The 12,958-nt window shown below is 56.2% G+C and overlaps 6 protein-coding genes across 6 annotated transcripts; 3 read left to right on the top strand and 3 right to left on the bottom strand.

The window, feature by feature from the left end:
• Window positions 1–372: 372 nt before the first annotated feature.
• Window positions 373–1,602, top strand: BO82DRAFT_308430 (isopenicillin N synthase family dioxygenase). Its single transcript, XM_025632317.1, has 3 exons — window positions 373–572; window positions 655–828; window positions 903–1,602. Exons 1-3 carry the CDS (start codon window positions 411–413, stop codon window positions 1,572–1,574), a joined length of 1,008 nt encoding a protein of 335 aa, XP_025492888.1. The 5' UTR covers window positions 373–410; the 3' UTR covers window positions 1,575–1,602.
• Window positions 1,603–2,181: 579 nt separating this feature from the next.
• On the bottom strand, window positions 2,182–4,447 carry BO82DRAFT_391503 (uncharacterized protein; the record flags this gene model as incomplete). The annotated part of the gene is made up of 2 exons (XM_025638570.1): window positions 2,182–2,413; window positions 2,493–4,447. 2 exons carry the CDS (start codon window positions 4,445–4,447, stop codon window positions 2,182–2,184), a joined length of 2,187 nt encoding a protein of 728 aa, XP_025492887.1.
• Window positions 4,448–5,419: 972 nt separating this feature from the next.
• On the top strand, window positions 5,420–5,921 carry BO82DRAFT_353631 (uncharacterized protein). Its single transcript, XM_025635008.1, has one exon. It carries the CDS (start codon window positions 5,601–5,603, stop codon window positions 5,892–5,894), a length of 294 nt encoding a protein of 97 aa, XP_025492886.1. The 5' UTR covers window positions 5,420–5,600; the 3' UTR covers window positions 5,895–5,921.
• Window positions 5,922–6,908: 987 nt separating this feature from the next.
• BO82DRAFT_382886 (acetyl-CoA synthetase-like protein) lies at window positions 6,909–8,803 on the top strand (the record flags this gene model as incomplete). Its single annotated transcript, XM_025637971.1, has 6 exons — window positions 6,909–7,001; window positions 7,072–7,443; window positions 7,511–7,756; window positions 7,824–7,986; window positions 8,052–8,377; window positions 8,442–8,803. The coding sequence occupies 6 exons, from the start codon at window positions 6,909–6,911 to the stop codon at window positions 8,742–8,744; spliced, it is 1,503 nt and encodes a 500-aa protein (XP_025492885.1). The 3' UTR covers window positions 8,745–8,803.
• A 588-nt stretch (window positions 8,804–9,391) lies between these two features.
• Window positions 9,392–10,941, bottom strand: BO82DRAFT_333668 (cytochrome P450; the record flags this gene model as incomplete). The annotated part of the gene is made up of 2 exons (XM_025633224.1): window positions 9,392–10,392; window positions 10,482–10,941. The coding sequence occupies 2 exons, from the start codon at window positions 10,939–10,941 to the stop codon at window positions 9,392–9,394; spliced, it is 1,461 nt and encodes a 486-aa protein (XP_025492884.1).
• Window positions 10,942–11,653: 712 nt separating this feature from the next.
• Window positions 11,654–12,820, bottom strand: BO82DRAFT_431596 (Clavaminate synthase-like protein; the record flags this gene model as incomplete). The annotated part of the gene is made up of 3 exons (XM_025640714.1): window positions 11,654–12,337; window positions 12,427–12,493; window positions 12,585–12,820. The coding sequence occupies 3 exons, from the start codon at window positions 12,818–12,820 to the stop codon at window positions 11,654–11,656; spliced, it is 987 nt and encodes a 328-aa protein (XP_025492883.1).
• Window positions 12,821–12,958: the final 138 nt, after the last annotated feature.

The following is a 12,958-nucleotide window of genomic DNA, read 5'->3' as shown; positions in this document are numbered from 1 at the left end:
GAAGGAGAGGGGAAGGTGGAGGGGGAGGAGGAGACATGGGGGAGGAATGGGGGAACCGGAATACAGTTACATGAAGTGGATGGAAAGGGCGGTGTGTAAGACTGGGTAGATCAGCATAGCGATAGATCAGCATAGCCATTCTAGCGTTCTGTTATGCCGAGCTTCTTAATATTCTGACAGGTATAATATCGGAAGAGCCTTATCCGCCGGGGAGGTGGTAAGATGATTGTGAGGTGATGTCGGAGTCGCAGTGAGGGGCCGATCCTTTTAGGGCTTTGCGCTGTCCCTGACGCCGCGGCGAGGCTGCTTGCCCCGACGATCTATAAATTCTGTATTTCCCACCTACAAATCACCCTGGAACCACCGTAACTCGCCTCATTTACTCTCCATCACCTTTGTGCTTCTCCGCAATGGCCATTCCAACACTGGACTTCGCCAAGTTCCATAGTGGTTCAGACGCCGAGCGTCGCGAATTCGCCTCTGCTCTCACAGAAGGATTCAAGCGCTACGGTTTTATCAAGCTCATCAATCACGGATTCACCCGGGAGGAAGCTTCACATTTGTTTCAATTGGTACACTTCTCTGCCTCCGCTTCTGTTCACTTTCTATTGAGTTCTGTTGGACTCTGCGTTGACTTTGGGAATTGTCCTTCAGAACAAAGATTTCTTTGAATTGCCCGATTCATACAAAGATCCCATTCAGAACAAGGAAGGCCCCAAACCACAACGAGGCTGGAGTCGCGTTGGAGCTGAGAAGACGGGCCTCCTGAACCCCGGCGGGAAGACTAATCTCTCGAAGAATGACAAGCACGACCTACAAGATGCTAAGGTGAGACAAAACTGTACCCCTGGCCGGAGTCAGAGACCCAATAATCCGAGGCTGATTCTGTATTTTTTGCATAGGAACACTTTGACACGGGCCCAGCAGGTGACCAGGAATACCCTAACCAGTGGCCAGACGCGGAGAGGCTCCCCGGGTTTCGACCGTGGCTCGAGTCGTACTTTGACCGCAGCCAGTCGATCACGCTGGAGCTGATGGAGGCGTTGGAGCTGGGGCTGGGGATCCGACGGGGTGCGTTTGTGGAGTTGTGCCAGGGTCACGCCAGCGAGCTGCGCCTGAACCACTATCCGGCCATCGCGCTGCGCACGCTCGAGGCGGGCAAGACGAGCCGCATCTGGCCGCACACCGATTTCGGCATCATCACGCTGCTGGCCCAGGACGACCGCGGCGGCCTTGAGATCCAGGACGAGGCGAACCCGGCCGAGTTTCTGCCGGTGTCGCGCGAGGATCCCACTGAATTCGTCGTCAACATCGGCGACACCCTCGAGCGCTGGACCAACGGCGTCCTCCACGCCGGCTTGCACCAGGTCACTGCGCCGCGCGGCGAAAAAGCCTCCCCTCGCAGCGACGAGGTTATCCTGCCCGCGCGAAGATCCATTGCCTTCTTCCTTAAGGCCCGGCGCGATATGTCCGTCGGTCCGTTGTTGCCTTTCGTCACCCCAGATCGACCCTCCCGGTATCAGGATATGACGGCTCTGGCGTATCAGCAGCTTCGGACGGGAATTGTGTATTAGATTGGAAACGAGATGAATTCAATTGGAGGTAGAAACGTTTCTTATGCTCGATAATGCTACATTCGATGAAGACAGTATATCTTTGCTGTACTGTGTCATATGGAATGGAAGGAAAGAAAACCTCCTGCTTGCTGTATATATAATAGCAATTTGAAAGAAAAACGAATTCCTCTACATGTTATTGTGTGATGTATGATCGAGATAAAATGCCTCTCTCGTGGCAATGTTTCGCTCATATGAACACAGTGCCCATGGTATAGTACCAGTAAAAACCCGGATGAACCTCTCCAAATCCAAAAACAAGATGGGCAATGAGTAGAAGGGGTAGTCTTTAACAGTCGTGTACATCAGGATGCGCTATTCATCAAAAACGAAAGATAAGGGGAAGAGAAAGATATTACTTCCCAACTTGACCAAACGAAAAGATATGGAAACAGGGGGGAAGTAGGGAATAATTTCGTATCATAGAGCATAGCCAGAGACATAGTCACCGTGTATGCGTATGCAACGCCAGATAGAATGGCCTCTGGGCCTCCGCACAAGAAAGCACGCACAAGCCGGTGACATGCAATGCCCTCAATTAGGAACATGAGTTGGTGCTAGCGGGCTACACCGCCAGCCTGCACAGTTGCAGCAGGTCCTCCGTGTCATATAAGTAGTCACTGAGGCCGCCTTCGTCGACCGTCTCAAACGCAAAAGTCTGCGACACGTCGGCGCCCTCCAGCACGTCGAACACCTCTTTGGATAGCACCTGGCTCAGGTTCCGCAGGTACGACCCGCGGTGTTCTTGCAGGTAAGCCAGAAAGATGCGCATGGTATCGCTGGGAAGCTTTTCCACTCTGTGATTGCGAGAATCTCCAAGTCAGTTCTTGCCCCTTGGCCTGGGGTTCCTCCCTCGTTCTCGTCGATGGGACTTACTGGTCAATACTGATGGAGTACCTCCCGGCGCAAGGGATCAGAGCCAGTATCCCTCCCGGGAATGTATGCTCGAAGGGATACCAGTTGCGCGCGCACGAGAGGCGGTTGCGCAGCCGGGTTAATTTACGCGTGTACACGCACTCGTTGGTCGAGCGGTTACTTGCTTCAGCTGGGACGGGCGTCAGGCCCGGGTACAGCATTTGCATCAGATCGGTTAGAGCCTGCGTCTTGGACCGGTGCTTGGGGCGTGGTTTGCTTGAGGGCCGTCGACCCCCGGCGGTCGATGTTGTGCGGATCGCATCGCCATCGCCGCCGTCGCGGATCAGTTGTAGGCGAGCGCAGTCATACTTTAGCATGCGCTTAGACCCTCGACAGGCCAATTTGGCAGCGATATGATCCTGCTCCAATCGAGTACGGTGGGTAAGAAGACGAACCAGGTAATAGCGTCGGAGGATATGAGAGAGGGTGGTGATGGAGTCGAGTTGGTCGAGGGCTTGTACGGTTGTAGCCAGGTCATTCCGAGGCCCGCCGGCCGTCGCAACAGGGAGAACAGAGGATTTGCGCGCCAGATTGAGGGCATGCCGTAATTGATTCAGCGCATCGGGGCTTCCAATGGCGTAGAAGAGGCGGGTAAAGAGCTCAGCCACCTGCCGCTTGCTGTTGGGGAGTTGCTGGCTGAACACGGCAAAGACCTGATCCGCTGACGGTAGATGGTCGGGCACGCAGTACACTCCCGTCAGTGATGGCAGCGCTCCGGCGTAGTCGACCTCCATAGCTTGGCTCCCTGCTTCCTCGGCTTCAGCGCAGAGTTGCACCGCCACTGGACCCTCCTCTTTCCCCTTGTCAGCCCTATTCCTGGACCGGGGAGAGGGAGACGGCGCTGGGGGCGTGGGGGGAATGGCACGACCGCGCCCGCTCTCACAGGCCGGCGAGCCCTGGGCGTGCGCTGCGGGAGAGACCGGCTTTGGCGTGAGTCTTACTGGGAAGGGGGATGATGAGGGGGTCTCCTGTCGTTGTTGCGGAAGCGAGCTGTGTCTGACGCCTCTATCGGGCGCCGGTGAACGGGAAATGGCTGGGGTGAGAGGGGGGTCGTTTCGCACCGTCCCTGGCCGAGCATCAGCGCTGCCTACTAACGTCGCTGACGTCGGCCGCGCTGCATGCTCCTTCGAGTTTGTGGCCTGTGTGAGCGCATGACCACCATGAGTTAGGGCAAACATCTCGCCGTGTTCAGCCAGTAGATCCAAGTCCACAAAGTCTAAAGCCGCTGGGGCCAGCTCCTCATTGGAGTCTTGACCCTGCACCCCTGGCCAGAGAGGCACACTAGTCGGTGTCTTCGGACTCCATCGCGCGGGCGTGTCGTTGAGACCCCCTTGCGAGGACCACCACGGCATCTCATCGCATCCGGCAGACTCCATCCCCGTGCATGGATCCAGATCCCCGCTTTGCTGCAGCATCTCCAGATCCTCTGGTAGGAGGACACCAGGGGACAGAGCCGGCCACTCCGCCGTCGCGCCCGAAGTGGAGGATGATGTGGAAAGCGCCAGGTCCAGTGAGCCAGCATTGATATCGTGGAAGTGTTGCAAGAATTCGGCTGGCGACGATGGTCCATGGACCCCGACCCCGACCTCCAGATCTCCCACGGGGGTCTTAAACGGGGGATGTTCTTCCAGACTGGTTCGTCTGGGGGTTGGCGCATTTCCCGAGTCCCCTGCGGCGACAAGCCTTTCCTTCGCCCTATCCGAGGCCGACAGGGAGCCGATGCAGTGTAGAATGTCGAGTAGCTTTTCCTTGGCGATGTTCCTCGCCTCGACAAATGTACTGGAGCAGGAGGAGGTGGCCAGCGCATCTAGGAGTTTCTCGCGGAAGTCTACACAGAGCCGGTCCATCAACACGAGATCATGGCAGTTCTGCTGGGGGCTGGCTGGCGTCGTACGCGAGCCCTCCACGAGATGCATTATTTTCTCGTTGGCCCTACAGTATGTGGAAAAGATAAGGAGGAGAAGGGACGCGATGTGTGATACGTCTCGCGGAACACTGCAGAACCACACAAACCCTAATCAGAGAGCGCAGAGTTAAAATCCAGATCAATGCTCACAGCTTGCTCGGCTTGCTCGAGCCTGGACTAAATAAAAACACCATGTCTGGGATCAGAGGATTTTTATTATCCCTGCCCTTGGTATTCAATCCTTGGTGACTAGGTCGCTATGTTATCGAGACGTTGCAGCACCATTATTGGCCTCTTTTCATGTCCGACGGTTAGTACACCAAGCCATGCTAGACCACACCAGGAATGCGCACTTCTGCTGCTGACGCGGACATATCCGGAGGCTCAGCACTTGTGCGAAACGTCTCTGCAGAGAATCGAGCCTCATGAGCCTCAGCAATCATCAGGCAGTACGCAGCTTATTCTTATTCTTCTTCTTCTTCTTCTCTTCTTCTTCCAGGAGCACGGACCCATGGAGCTGTCCCGTCCCCCTGCATCTGCAGATACTAAGCCGAACAAGGCTGGCTTCATTCATCTTTACCCCGGTGGGCTTTCCCTTGTCAGCATCATATTCATCATCGGCTATTATTTATAATCCGGTGGCCGTGCGCGGAAGGAAAGAGGGAGCGAGGACGAGCGAGGGGAAAAGAGGGGAAAAGAGGGGAAAGGAGGGGAAGGGAGGGGATGGCAGCCGCAAGAGGGAATCCTCCGTGCAGGATCTTGCATTAGAAAGAAATAAGGCCCTCGTGTTGATGGTATATGTCCTATTAGTATGGCAAACATCAGGGAGTCCGGAGCCATTTGGATCTCTAATGCCACGCGGGAGGGGTTTCCACAGTGGTCTGATTTCTCCGCAGTTATAGTAGAGGACATATATATGTAGTACCCGCAGGAGCCAGTGCTTGGCAGCACGCCACGTTGCTGCTGATTCAGCGATGAAGTTATCACGATAGCCTACAACGTGGTGAACACAGTTCACATAAGCTCTTTTGATGGCTCGTGTGGAATGTTGAGACGTTCACTAGAATGTGACTGTGATAGCTTCACGTGTTCCCCAATATCGCCAGGCAAAAGAGACAGAGAGACTCACTTTCCTTCCTTTCCTTCTTCTGCTTCGGTCCCTCATGTCCACTGTTCCCTTCTGTGTGCGGCTAGCAGCAAGGCGAGGTGTTGTGAGCATTTCTTCTCCATTGCTGTTGCTGCTGCTGTTGCTGCTGCTGTTACTGCTGCCATTTCATTGGTTCTTAACCACTCCCCCTGTTCCTTTTTGTTCTTTCCACTTTGCAAGGCTGTACGAGAGAACAGCACAAATGGGACCGGGAGACCATCCCACGATTGTGGAGACTGTTGGAATAAAATCGCTTCGATGCACTGCAAATGGCCTAGATCGACCACGGGTCAGTGGGCCCCGGTGTTAGGAGCCTAATTCACCTTATGTCGCGTCCAGCTTACGGTGGGGAGATGGAGATTGAATCGATTTGTTCACTCGTATTTGGCTGTCAGCACTAGCATTCCTACTGGCATTTAGTTCGCGCGCGATCCCCAACCGGCTTTTATCCTCTTCATGGCAACCGTCGGACTTGGCGTTCGTTGAGCCCCCACTCTTTCTGGCCCCCATCAAACTGAACTCCAAAAAACTGAAAATAAGAAAGCAACACAAAAAGGATCGACCTGCAAGACCCACGAAGGTGGGACGCCCGTCAAAGTTTCCTGGTATCCTTTCGAGACATCATCCGCTAGTGTCCGACTGAGATGACAGCTGTCGCAAATGTGCCATGTGCCGTCGTCGGCAGATGAGCACTATATATCGGCTAGAAGGAGTAGTGGCGCGTGGTTGCGGTGGACATCTCCTTAACGTAGGCAGCCTCATAGACCGGAGGTTAGGGCTACGTGCCCGGGGTTGGATGTCGTGCCCTAACGGGCTAGACCACACTGTGCACACTGTCATGCTGTCCCAGCTGCAACCTGAAGTCTTGATTTCGCACCCACCTGTTCAAGGTGTCCGGTAGTCCTTGCGTACGAGGGGTACAGGTAGCCCATAAACACGGGTCAGGGCAGATGGTTGACGTTAAGGACTTTGTATCTCCTTGTACTGTACCACTCTACATAGGCAACATGTATATAAGTACTTTGAATCGCCCCGGTTGAGTTTCCTCATCTCGACACCGCGACTGTTCTCGATCGACGATCGGCCAGTCTTCTGCTGCCAACCTTCGCCAGTCCCTTCTTCACCTCAAAACGCTCCGATTCACAAGATGGTCTTCACCTCTGCGCCGTGGTGCCGTGACCTGGCCGTGCCCTTCCCCGAGACCCAGCTGGTCGGCGACTTCGTCCTGGAAGGAGTCAGCGATGGCTTCGAGGAGAAGCCGCTGCTGGTGTGTGCCGAGACCGGCCAGTCGTACCGTGTGCAGGATCTCGACTATCGCGTCACGATGCTGGCGCGAAGCCTCGCCCAGAGGCTGGGATGGCAAGTGACCGACGGGCCGCCTGAGACCAAAGTCGTGGGCATCTTGGCTCTCAACGCGGTAAGCCAGACGTGACTTGGTTCTCCTGTCCTTATCGGTAGTGTACCTAATGCAGAGGCGGTCGCTTCAGATGGATTTCGTGCCTCTGTCCTGGGCGATTCACCGCATCGGCGGCACATGTCTCCTGATGCACCCGACCTCGTCGGCCAGCGAGATCCAGACCCTGATGCGCAAAGCTAACTGCCACACCCTGTTTACCTGCCGCCCCTTGCAACCGCTCTGCGAGGCCGTGTTCACCGCGTTGCACGAAGATCCTGCGCGGTTGTTTCTGCTCGAATTGCCCGACGACGACGCCAACACGCCGGCCACCCGGGCCACCGTCTCCCAGCTGATCGCCGAGGGAGAGCATCTGCCCGCCGTGGCGAGCATCCCCCTTCAGCCAGGGGAGACTCGCGATCGGGTCGCATATCTTTGCCCAACCAGCGGCACTTCCGGGTACCAGGTCAGAAACGATATCCTGCACGAGCCTTAAGTGAGAAATTGAAGACCCTGACTGTCATTGTGCACAGAAACTGGCGCAAATAACCCATACCAACGTCATCTTCAATTCCCTCCAGGCGATTACTCTGGACTCGTATGCCACCGGACCCAAGAGCCAGACCACTCTAGGCATCCTTCCATTGAGTCACGCCTATGGCTTGATCGTACTGCATATGATGATGTGTCGGCGGGACACGACGATCCTGCACGCCCGCTTCGACATGCCAGCGGCGCTACGGTCGATTCAACAATATCGCATTGAGCGGTTGTATCTGGTGAGAGTCTCCTATGTGGCAATGATGTGCGTGCGCGTGTGCATACTGATGAGGGCTCGTCTGCTAGGTTCCCGCGATTGTGGCGGCGTTGGTTAATAATCCCATCTTATTCAAGCTGGCTGATCTGTCGTCTGTGCAGACGGTGGTCTGTGGATCCGCACCCTTGAGTTCCGACATGATGTGCGCGATGAAACGGGTGCGTCCCGACTGGGATCTCCTCCCTGGTTATGGTAGGTCAATCGCAAGCGATCGAACCTCTGTGACAAACATCTGACAAGGCGTGAAACAACAATAGGATTGACCGAAGCGGCGGTGATTGTCTCGTACACCAGCCAACATAGCATCTTCCCCGGCTCGGTGGGCAGCCTGTTGCCACTAGTGGAGGTGCGCCTGCTCGATGCGAACAGGGAGGAAATCCAGGATCACGACGTCGCCGGCGACCTCTACGTGCGATCGCCCAGCGTCATGAAGGGCTACCTCGGGGAGAACGAGGCGGATTCCTATGCCTTCGACCAGGACGGCTGGCTGGTCACGGGCGATGTGGCGTGCATGCGGCGCGGCGCAGACAGCGAAGAGCATCTGTTCATCGTGGATCGCAAGAAGGATATCATGAAGGTCAAGGTTCGTGTCATTTGTGTTTCCTTGCCGTCACATTCAGCGTCGCTGACGTAGGCACGGATCATAGGGCATCCAAGTGGCGCCGGTCGAGATTGAAGCGCAGCTCTTGAACCACCCGGCCGTGGACGAGGCCGCGGTCATTGGGGTGCAGCATGACACGACGGGCGAGCGTCCATTTGCGTTTGTGGTGCGCTCGCGCCAGACTGACGCCCAGATGGACGAGGCGACTCTCCGTCAGGCGTTGGCAGCGCACATCCAGAATACTCTGAGTGAGCCGTTCTGGCTCCGCGAGAACATTCGGTTCTTGGAGGCGATCCCGAAGAGCCACAGCGGGAAGGCGCTGAAGTTTAAGCTGAAGGATTTAGTGTAAGGTGGAAACGGAGCATGAGTTGATGAGCCATTTCTAGGGGAATACACCTTTCATTAGATACCCGCCAAGAATGAGAATCTATTCAGATGCATTTGTACTAAACCGGATCGTACAAAAGCCCTACAACCAGGGGGAGGCCGTCGTGCTCGGTGAAATTGAGCTGAAAGGTAGTTATGCCAACCGAGTCCTTTCTAACTACGGATGACCCCTGATGCGGTGGGTAGTCGTGAGACTATGATTTCGAAACCAAAGCTGATGCTCCAACCAATGATGTACAGATATGGACCAGGATTTCTGTCACATCAGAGGATTCCCAGACGTTGGGACGAATGATTAACCGTTTCTCCAGTCTACACTGGGCCTCGCATGGAATCCGCCACATTCATACCCTACACAGCTAGCGGGATTCATAAGTTGTTATTGCTGTCCAATGCTAAGAAAAACCCTTTAGTAGGGAAAATCAAATTGTACAGGAAAGCCAAACGATAATGCGAAGGATGGCATTGAAAAAGGTAGATAGTTATATGATTATCTCTCCCCAACAGATCCCGTGACACCACATAGCCCTACAGCGAGAAAACAATCCCACTTCCCACCAAGTGAGCCAGACCATCTTGATCCATAATAAACAACAACCCCGTTCATAATCACGCCGTTTTCATCTCCTCTTCAGTCCGCCGGCGGATCATCAACTGCTCCTGCGGCCCTCGCAGCGTCAACTCGGTAAACAGTCCCGCCGTGGTAGGCGGGGGCGAGATGACCTTGATCTCATACTTGGTGAAGATATGGGCGAACAGCAGCTTCAGCTCATCGGTGACGAAGAAGCGGCCGGGACAGGCCCGCTTGCCCATGCCGAAGGAGAGAAAGCGCTCTGAGGCGCGGGACATGGGCACGCGCGGCGCCGCGGCGTGCTCGACCTCGTAACGCGCGGGATTGTAGGTCGTGGCCTCGGGCCACAGGCTGTCGTCGCGGTGGATGGCGTAGGCAGCGACACTGATGCGCGCTCCGTGCGGCAGACGTAGGCCCCCGGTCTCCTTGTCGCCGGCCAGCGTCGCCCCCGTGGGGCTGGTGACCTGGCGGATGAGCCCCGGAAACACGACGGCCAGCCGCAGACTCTCCTTGAGCGCGTTCTCGATGCACCCCAGCTTGTCGATGTCTTTCTTTTCCGGCCGCTGCTGGCACTCGCGCAGCACTGTCTGCGCCTCCGCCGTGACCAGAGCCCGGTACCCTTGCGCCTCGCCCAGCGTCGTCAGGTCCGCCAGACACTTGCTCATCGTGTTGGTCGTCGTCTCGATGGACGCCAGGTTTGCCATGCCCACGCGCGCGATTACCCGCTGCTCCATTTCGGCCATGGGCTCGCCGCGTCGTATGGCACGTTGCACAATCCACGTCAGGAACTCGCTCGGGAGCTCGTCCGCTGAAGACGCTGCCTCGGGCTGCTCTTCCATCCGTTTCACGTCGCGAATCCGCTGTTGGACGACAGGCAGCAGGTGTCGGTTAAAGCCGGCCATGTAGAAACGATTGATCCACCTGACAAGCTTGGAGACCGGGCCCTTGAGCGGCCGGGGCAGCAAATCCTGGAATACGGTCTCGGGCATGACCGCCAGCCCTAACCCGACGGCGTCACGGATGTACTGCTCGTTGCGACCTGCATGCCTCCCCATCTTGCAATTAGCTCGCGCGACCCTTATCTGCCATGGAGGGAGGAAAGAAGACATAAAAGAACGGGAACCGTACAAAGTTCCTTGCCCACGAACAACCGGTTGGTGATGCGCGCAATGATGGTGCGCGTACTGTCCTTGAGAGGGATTGTGCGCCACTCGGACGATTCACCCCATATGGCATGCAGCGCGTCCACAATCTCGTCGTTGATGTCGGCCGTCAGCCGCCCCAGGTTGTGTGTTAGCTCCTTGCGCAGCACCTCCTGCACCGAGTGGTCGCCGACCAACCCGTCCTGCACGAAGGCGTGGAATTCGTCGTGGATTGGATCCATGCTCAGCACCGATTCCGGCTGGTCGATGATCCACCGGATGTATTTAGGCGGCAGGATGATCTGGGGTCGACCGAAGGCGATGGCGAGGGCGGCGGCTCGGCCTTTTTTGTTGCACTGGTAGGGAAAGGGGGGGTCAGTGGCTTGCCCGGGTATGCAGGGTAGAATGGGGGAGGGGGAAAAACGTACCTCGAGATAGGCCTGCATGACGTTTCGCTTCATCACGAAGAAAGATCTTGCTTTTGCGCGCAGGTACCCAAAGCGCTCTGGCGGTCGGTCGATCCATTGCACTTCCTTGGGAACGATGTACTCCCACGTAGTCAACTTGTTGGTAAGAAAGAGCAGTAATAGGACGATAATCACCGCCAGGATGCCCTTTAGAAGGAGCGGGAGGTTTAAGAGGACCTCGATCATGCTGAAGACCTGAGAAAACGCACCAGAAAAAGAAGGTCCGAGGTGGAAAGGGGGGGATCGAGGGGAAGAGGGTGCACCTGATGGACGCCGGCGTGTATATATTGGTTCCCCGTGGCATCAACGCTAAGGATCATCGGCCCAGTAGACAGTCATCCTCACTGTCGAGGTCAGCCCACATACTGAATGATAATCAAAAAGCAGGTCATCCAGTTGTGCAGCTTGGTCGGAGCCGAACCCACGACAGCAGGCCATGTGAGTGGGTCCATGGCGGTCTTAAGAATTGTGTCTGAGTGTATGTGGTGCCCGCCATGCAGCGGGCACGGCGGATCTATACTGATACAGGGCTATGCATATCCCAGGTAGGTGAGACAGACAGAAACATAATCGGTTTCAAAAGAATGATCCCCAACAGTGTAAATATACTATGCGAGTACATAAAGTACGAAACTATCAAGATAACCCCGACCAGGAGAACCAATAAACGACCAGAGCAATTGCGTCCCCCTCACGCCGCAGCCACCGGAGCCTCGCGCTGCGGCGCCTGGCGAATGGAGATCATGTCGTGCTCGCCCTCCGGCCGGACATGACTGAGCGGGCGCGCAAAGGCATCGAACTTGCGACAATGGTAGTTCTCGTAGAGCCAGACGGTCCCATCGTCGGTAGTGATGCGGGCCTGCTCGTTCGGACGCACAAAGTACGCGAGGGTGTATTTAGTCGCTTGGGCGTCGGTGTCGCTGGGCACGACGCGGTGCAGGGAAGGGATAATGCGCCCCCGCGAGAGGAACTTCAGGCAGTCGCCGAATTGGACGAAGAGCTGCGCTGGGTTCGGATCCACGAACTCCCAGTCTTGCCGCGCGATATCTATAACCTGTAGACCCCGTGCGGTGGCCGACAGCAGCGTGAGGCTGCCCACGTCCGTGTGCGCGATGTGTCCGAAGTTGCGCGACCCGGGCGGCTGCGGCGGATACTTCAGGAAGCCCAGGTTTGTGACAGAGGGCTCCGACGGCTGGTGAGCTGCTAGTAGGGCGTCGCCCAGATTGAGCACTTCGCTGACGCGTCGCAGGATGAGCTGCGCCGCTTGCTCGTAGTGCTCCATGCAGCGCGTGAGGGCCTCGCGGTGGGCAAAGACCAGGTCGGGGGACTGGAGTGCGGGACGGAAACTGGGCAGGAGAAGCTCATTCTGGGGTAACTGGAGGATAGAAGAGATAGAATATGGGTTAGTCTCGTCTGCAGTAGCAGTCATAGGGGAAGCAGGACACAGCGCTGAGAGAAATGTACCATGAACATTTCAAACCCGTCGGGCTCTCCTGCCTTCGCGCCTTCTTCAATGCCCAAAGGCTTATATCTGGAGGGCCCCAGGGGCTGCTGGTCAGTGGATTGTCATTCGAGTCGGGCTGCGGATGAGAGCCCGTGGAAGTGGGCATCGTTCTGCTTACCCCGTGGTTCGAAATCGTCCCAGTGCCTTGAAATCAAAGCGCTCTTTGATGAGGGTGGGAATGTCGAAGACATTCTCGGAGAATGTCTCAAGAAAGCGAATGTCCTCGCGCAGGCTCATGCCCTCTGGGCAGTCGAGATCCAACCTGAAGAAGCCATCCACCAGAGCCGCTTGTGTTAGCGACTGAAGGTCTTTCTCGGCACCTGTGATCAGTCCGTGGTAGGACACCTGGGGCATGATGAAGATCAAAGGTATGTTAGAGATCTAATGGAGGGTAGGAGTTGGGGGTAGTCTGTGCCAGGGCACCAGGGCTGCAGAGGGTAGGGGCCTGCTTTTATGTTCTCCCTCGGTGCTCAGCCGGCAATTAGGGCAGGG

This window comes from Aspergillus uvarum (assembly GCF_003184745.1).
Source record: "Aspergillus uvarum CBS 121591 unplaced genomic scaffold BO82scaffold_21, whole genome shotgun sequence".
Lineage (NCBI taxonomy): Eukaryota > Fungi > Ascomycota > Eurotiomycetes > Eurotiales > Aspergillaceae > Aspergillus > Aspergillus uvarum.
Note: the sequence above shows the minus strand (reverse complement) of the source record. Positions and strands in the feature narration are given on the sequence as shown.

What these genes read in the sequence shown, in the direction of transcription:
- BO82DRAFT_308430 (XM_025632317.1), top strand. Translation starts at nt 411, where the DNA reads ATGGCCATTCCAACACTGGACTTCGCCAAGTTCCATAGTGGTTCAGAC. An exon ending in CTTCACATTTGTTTCAATTG is followed by an intron (nt 573 to 654) that starts GTACACTTCTCT and finishes ATTGTCCTTCAG; the next exon opens with AACAAAGATTTCTTTGAATT. An exon ending in ACGACCTACAAGATGCTAAG is followed by an intron (nt 829 to 902) that starts GTGAGACAAAAC and finishes TTTTTTGCATAG; the next exon opens with GAACACTTTGACACGGGCCC.
- BO82DRAFT_353631 (XM_025635008.1), top strand. Translation starts at nt 5,601, where the DNA reads ATGTCCACTGTTCCCTTCTGTGTGCGGCTAGCAGCAAGGCGAGGTGTT.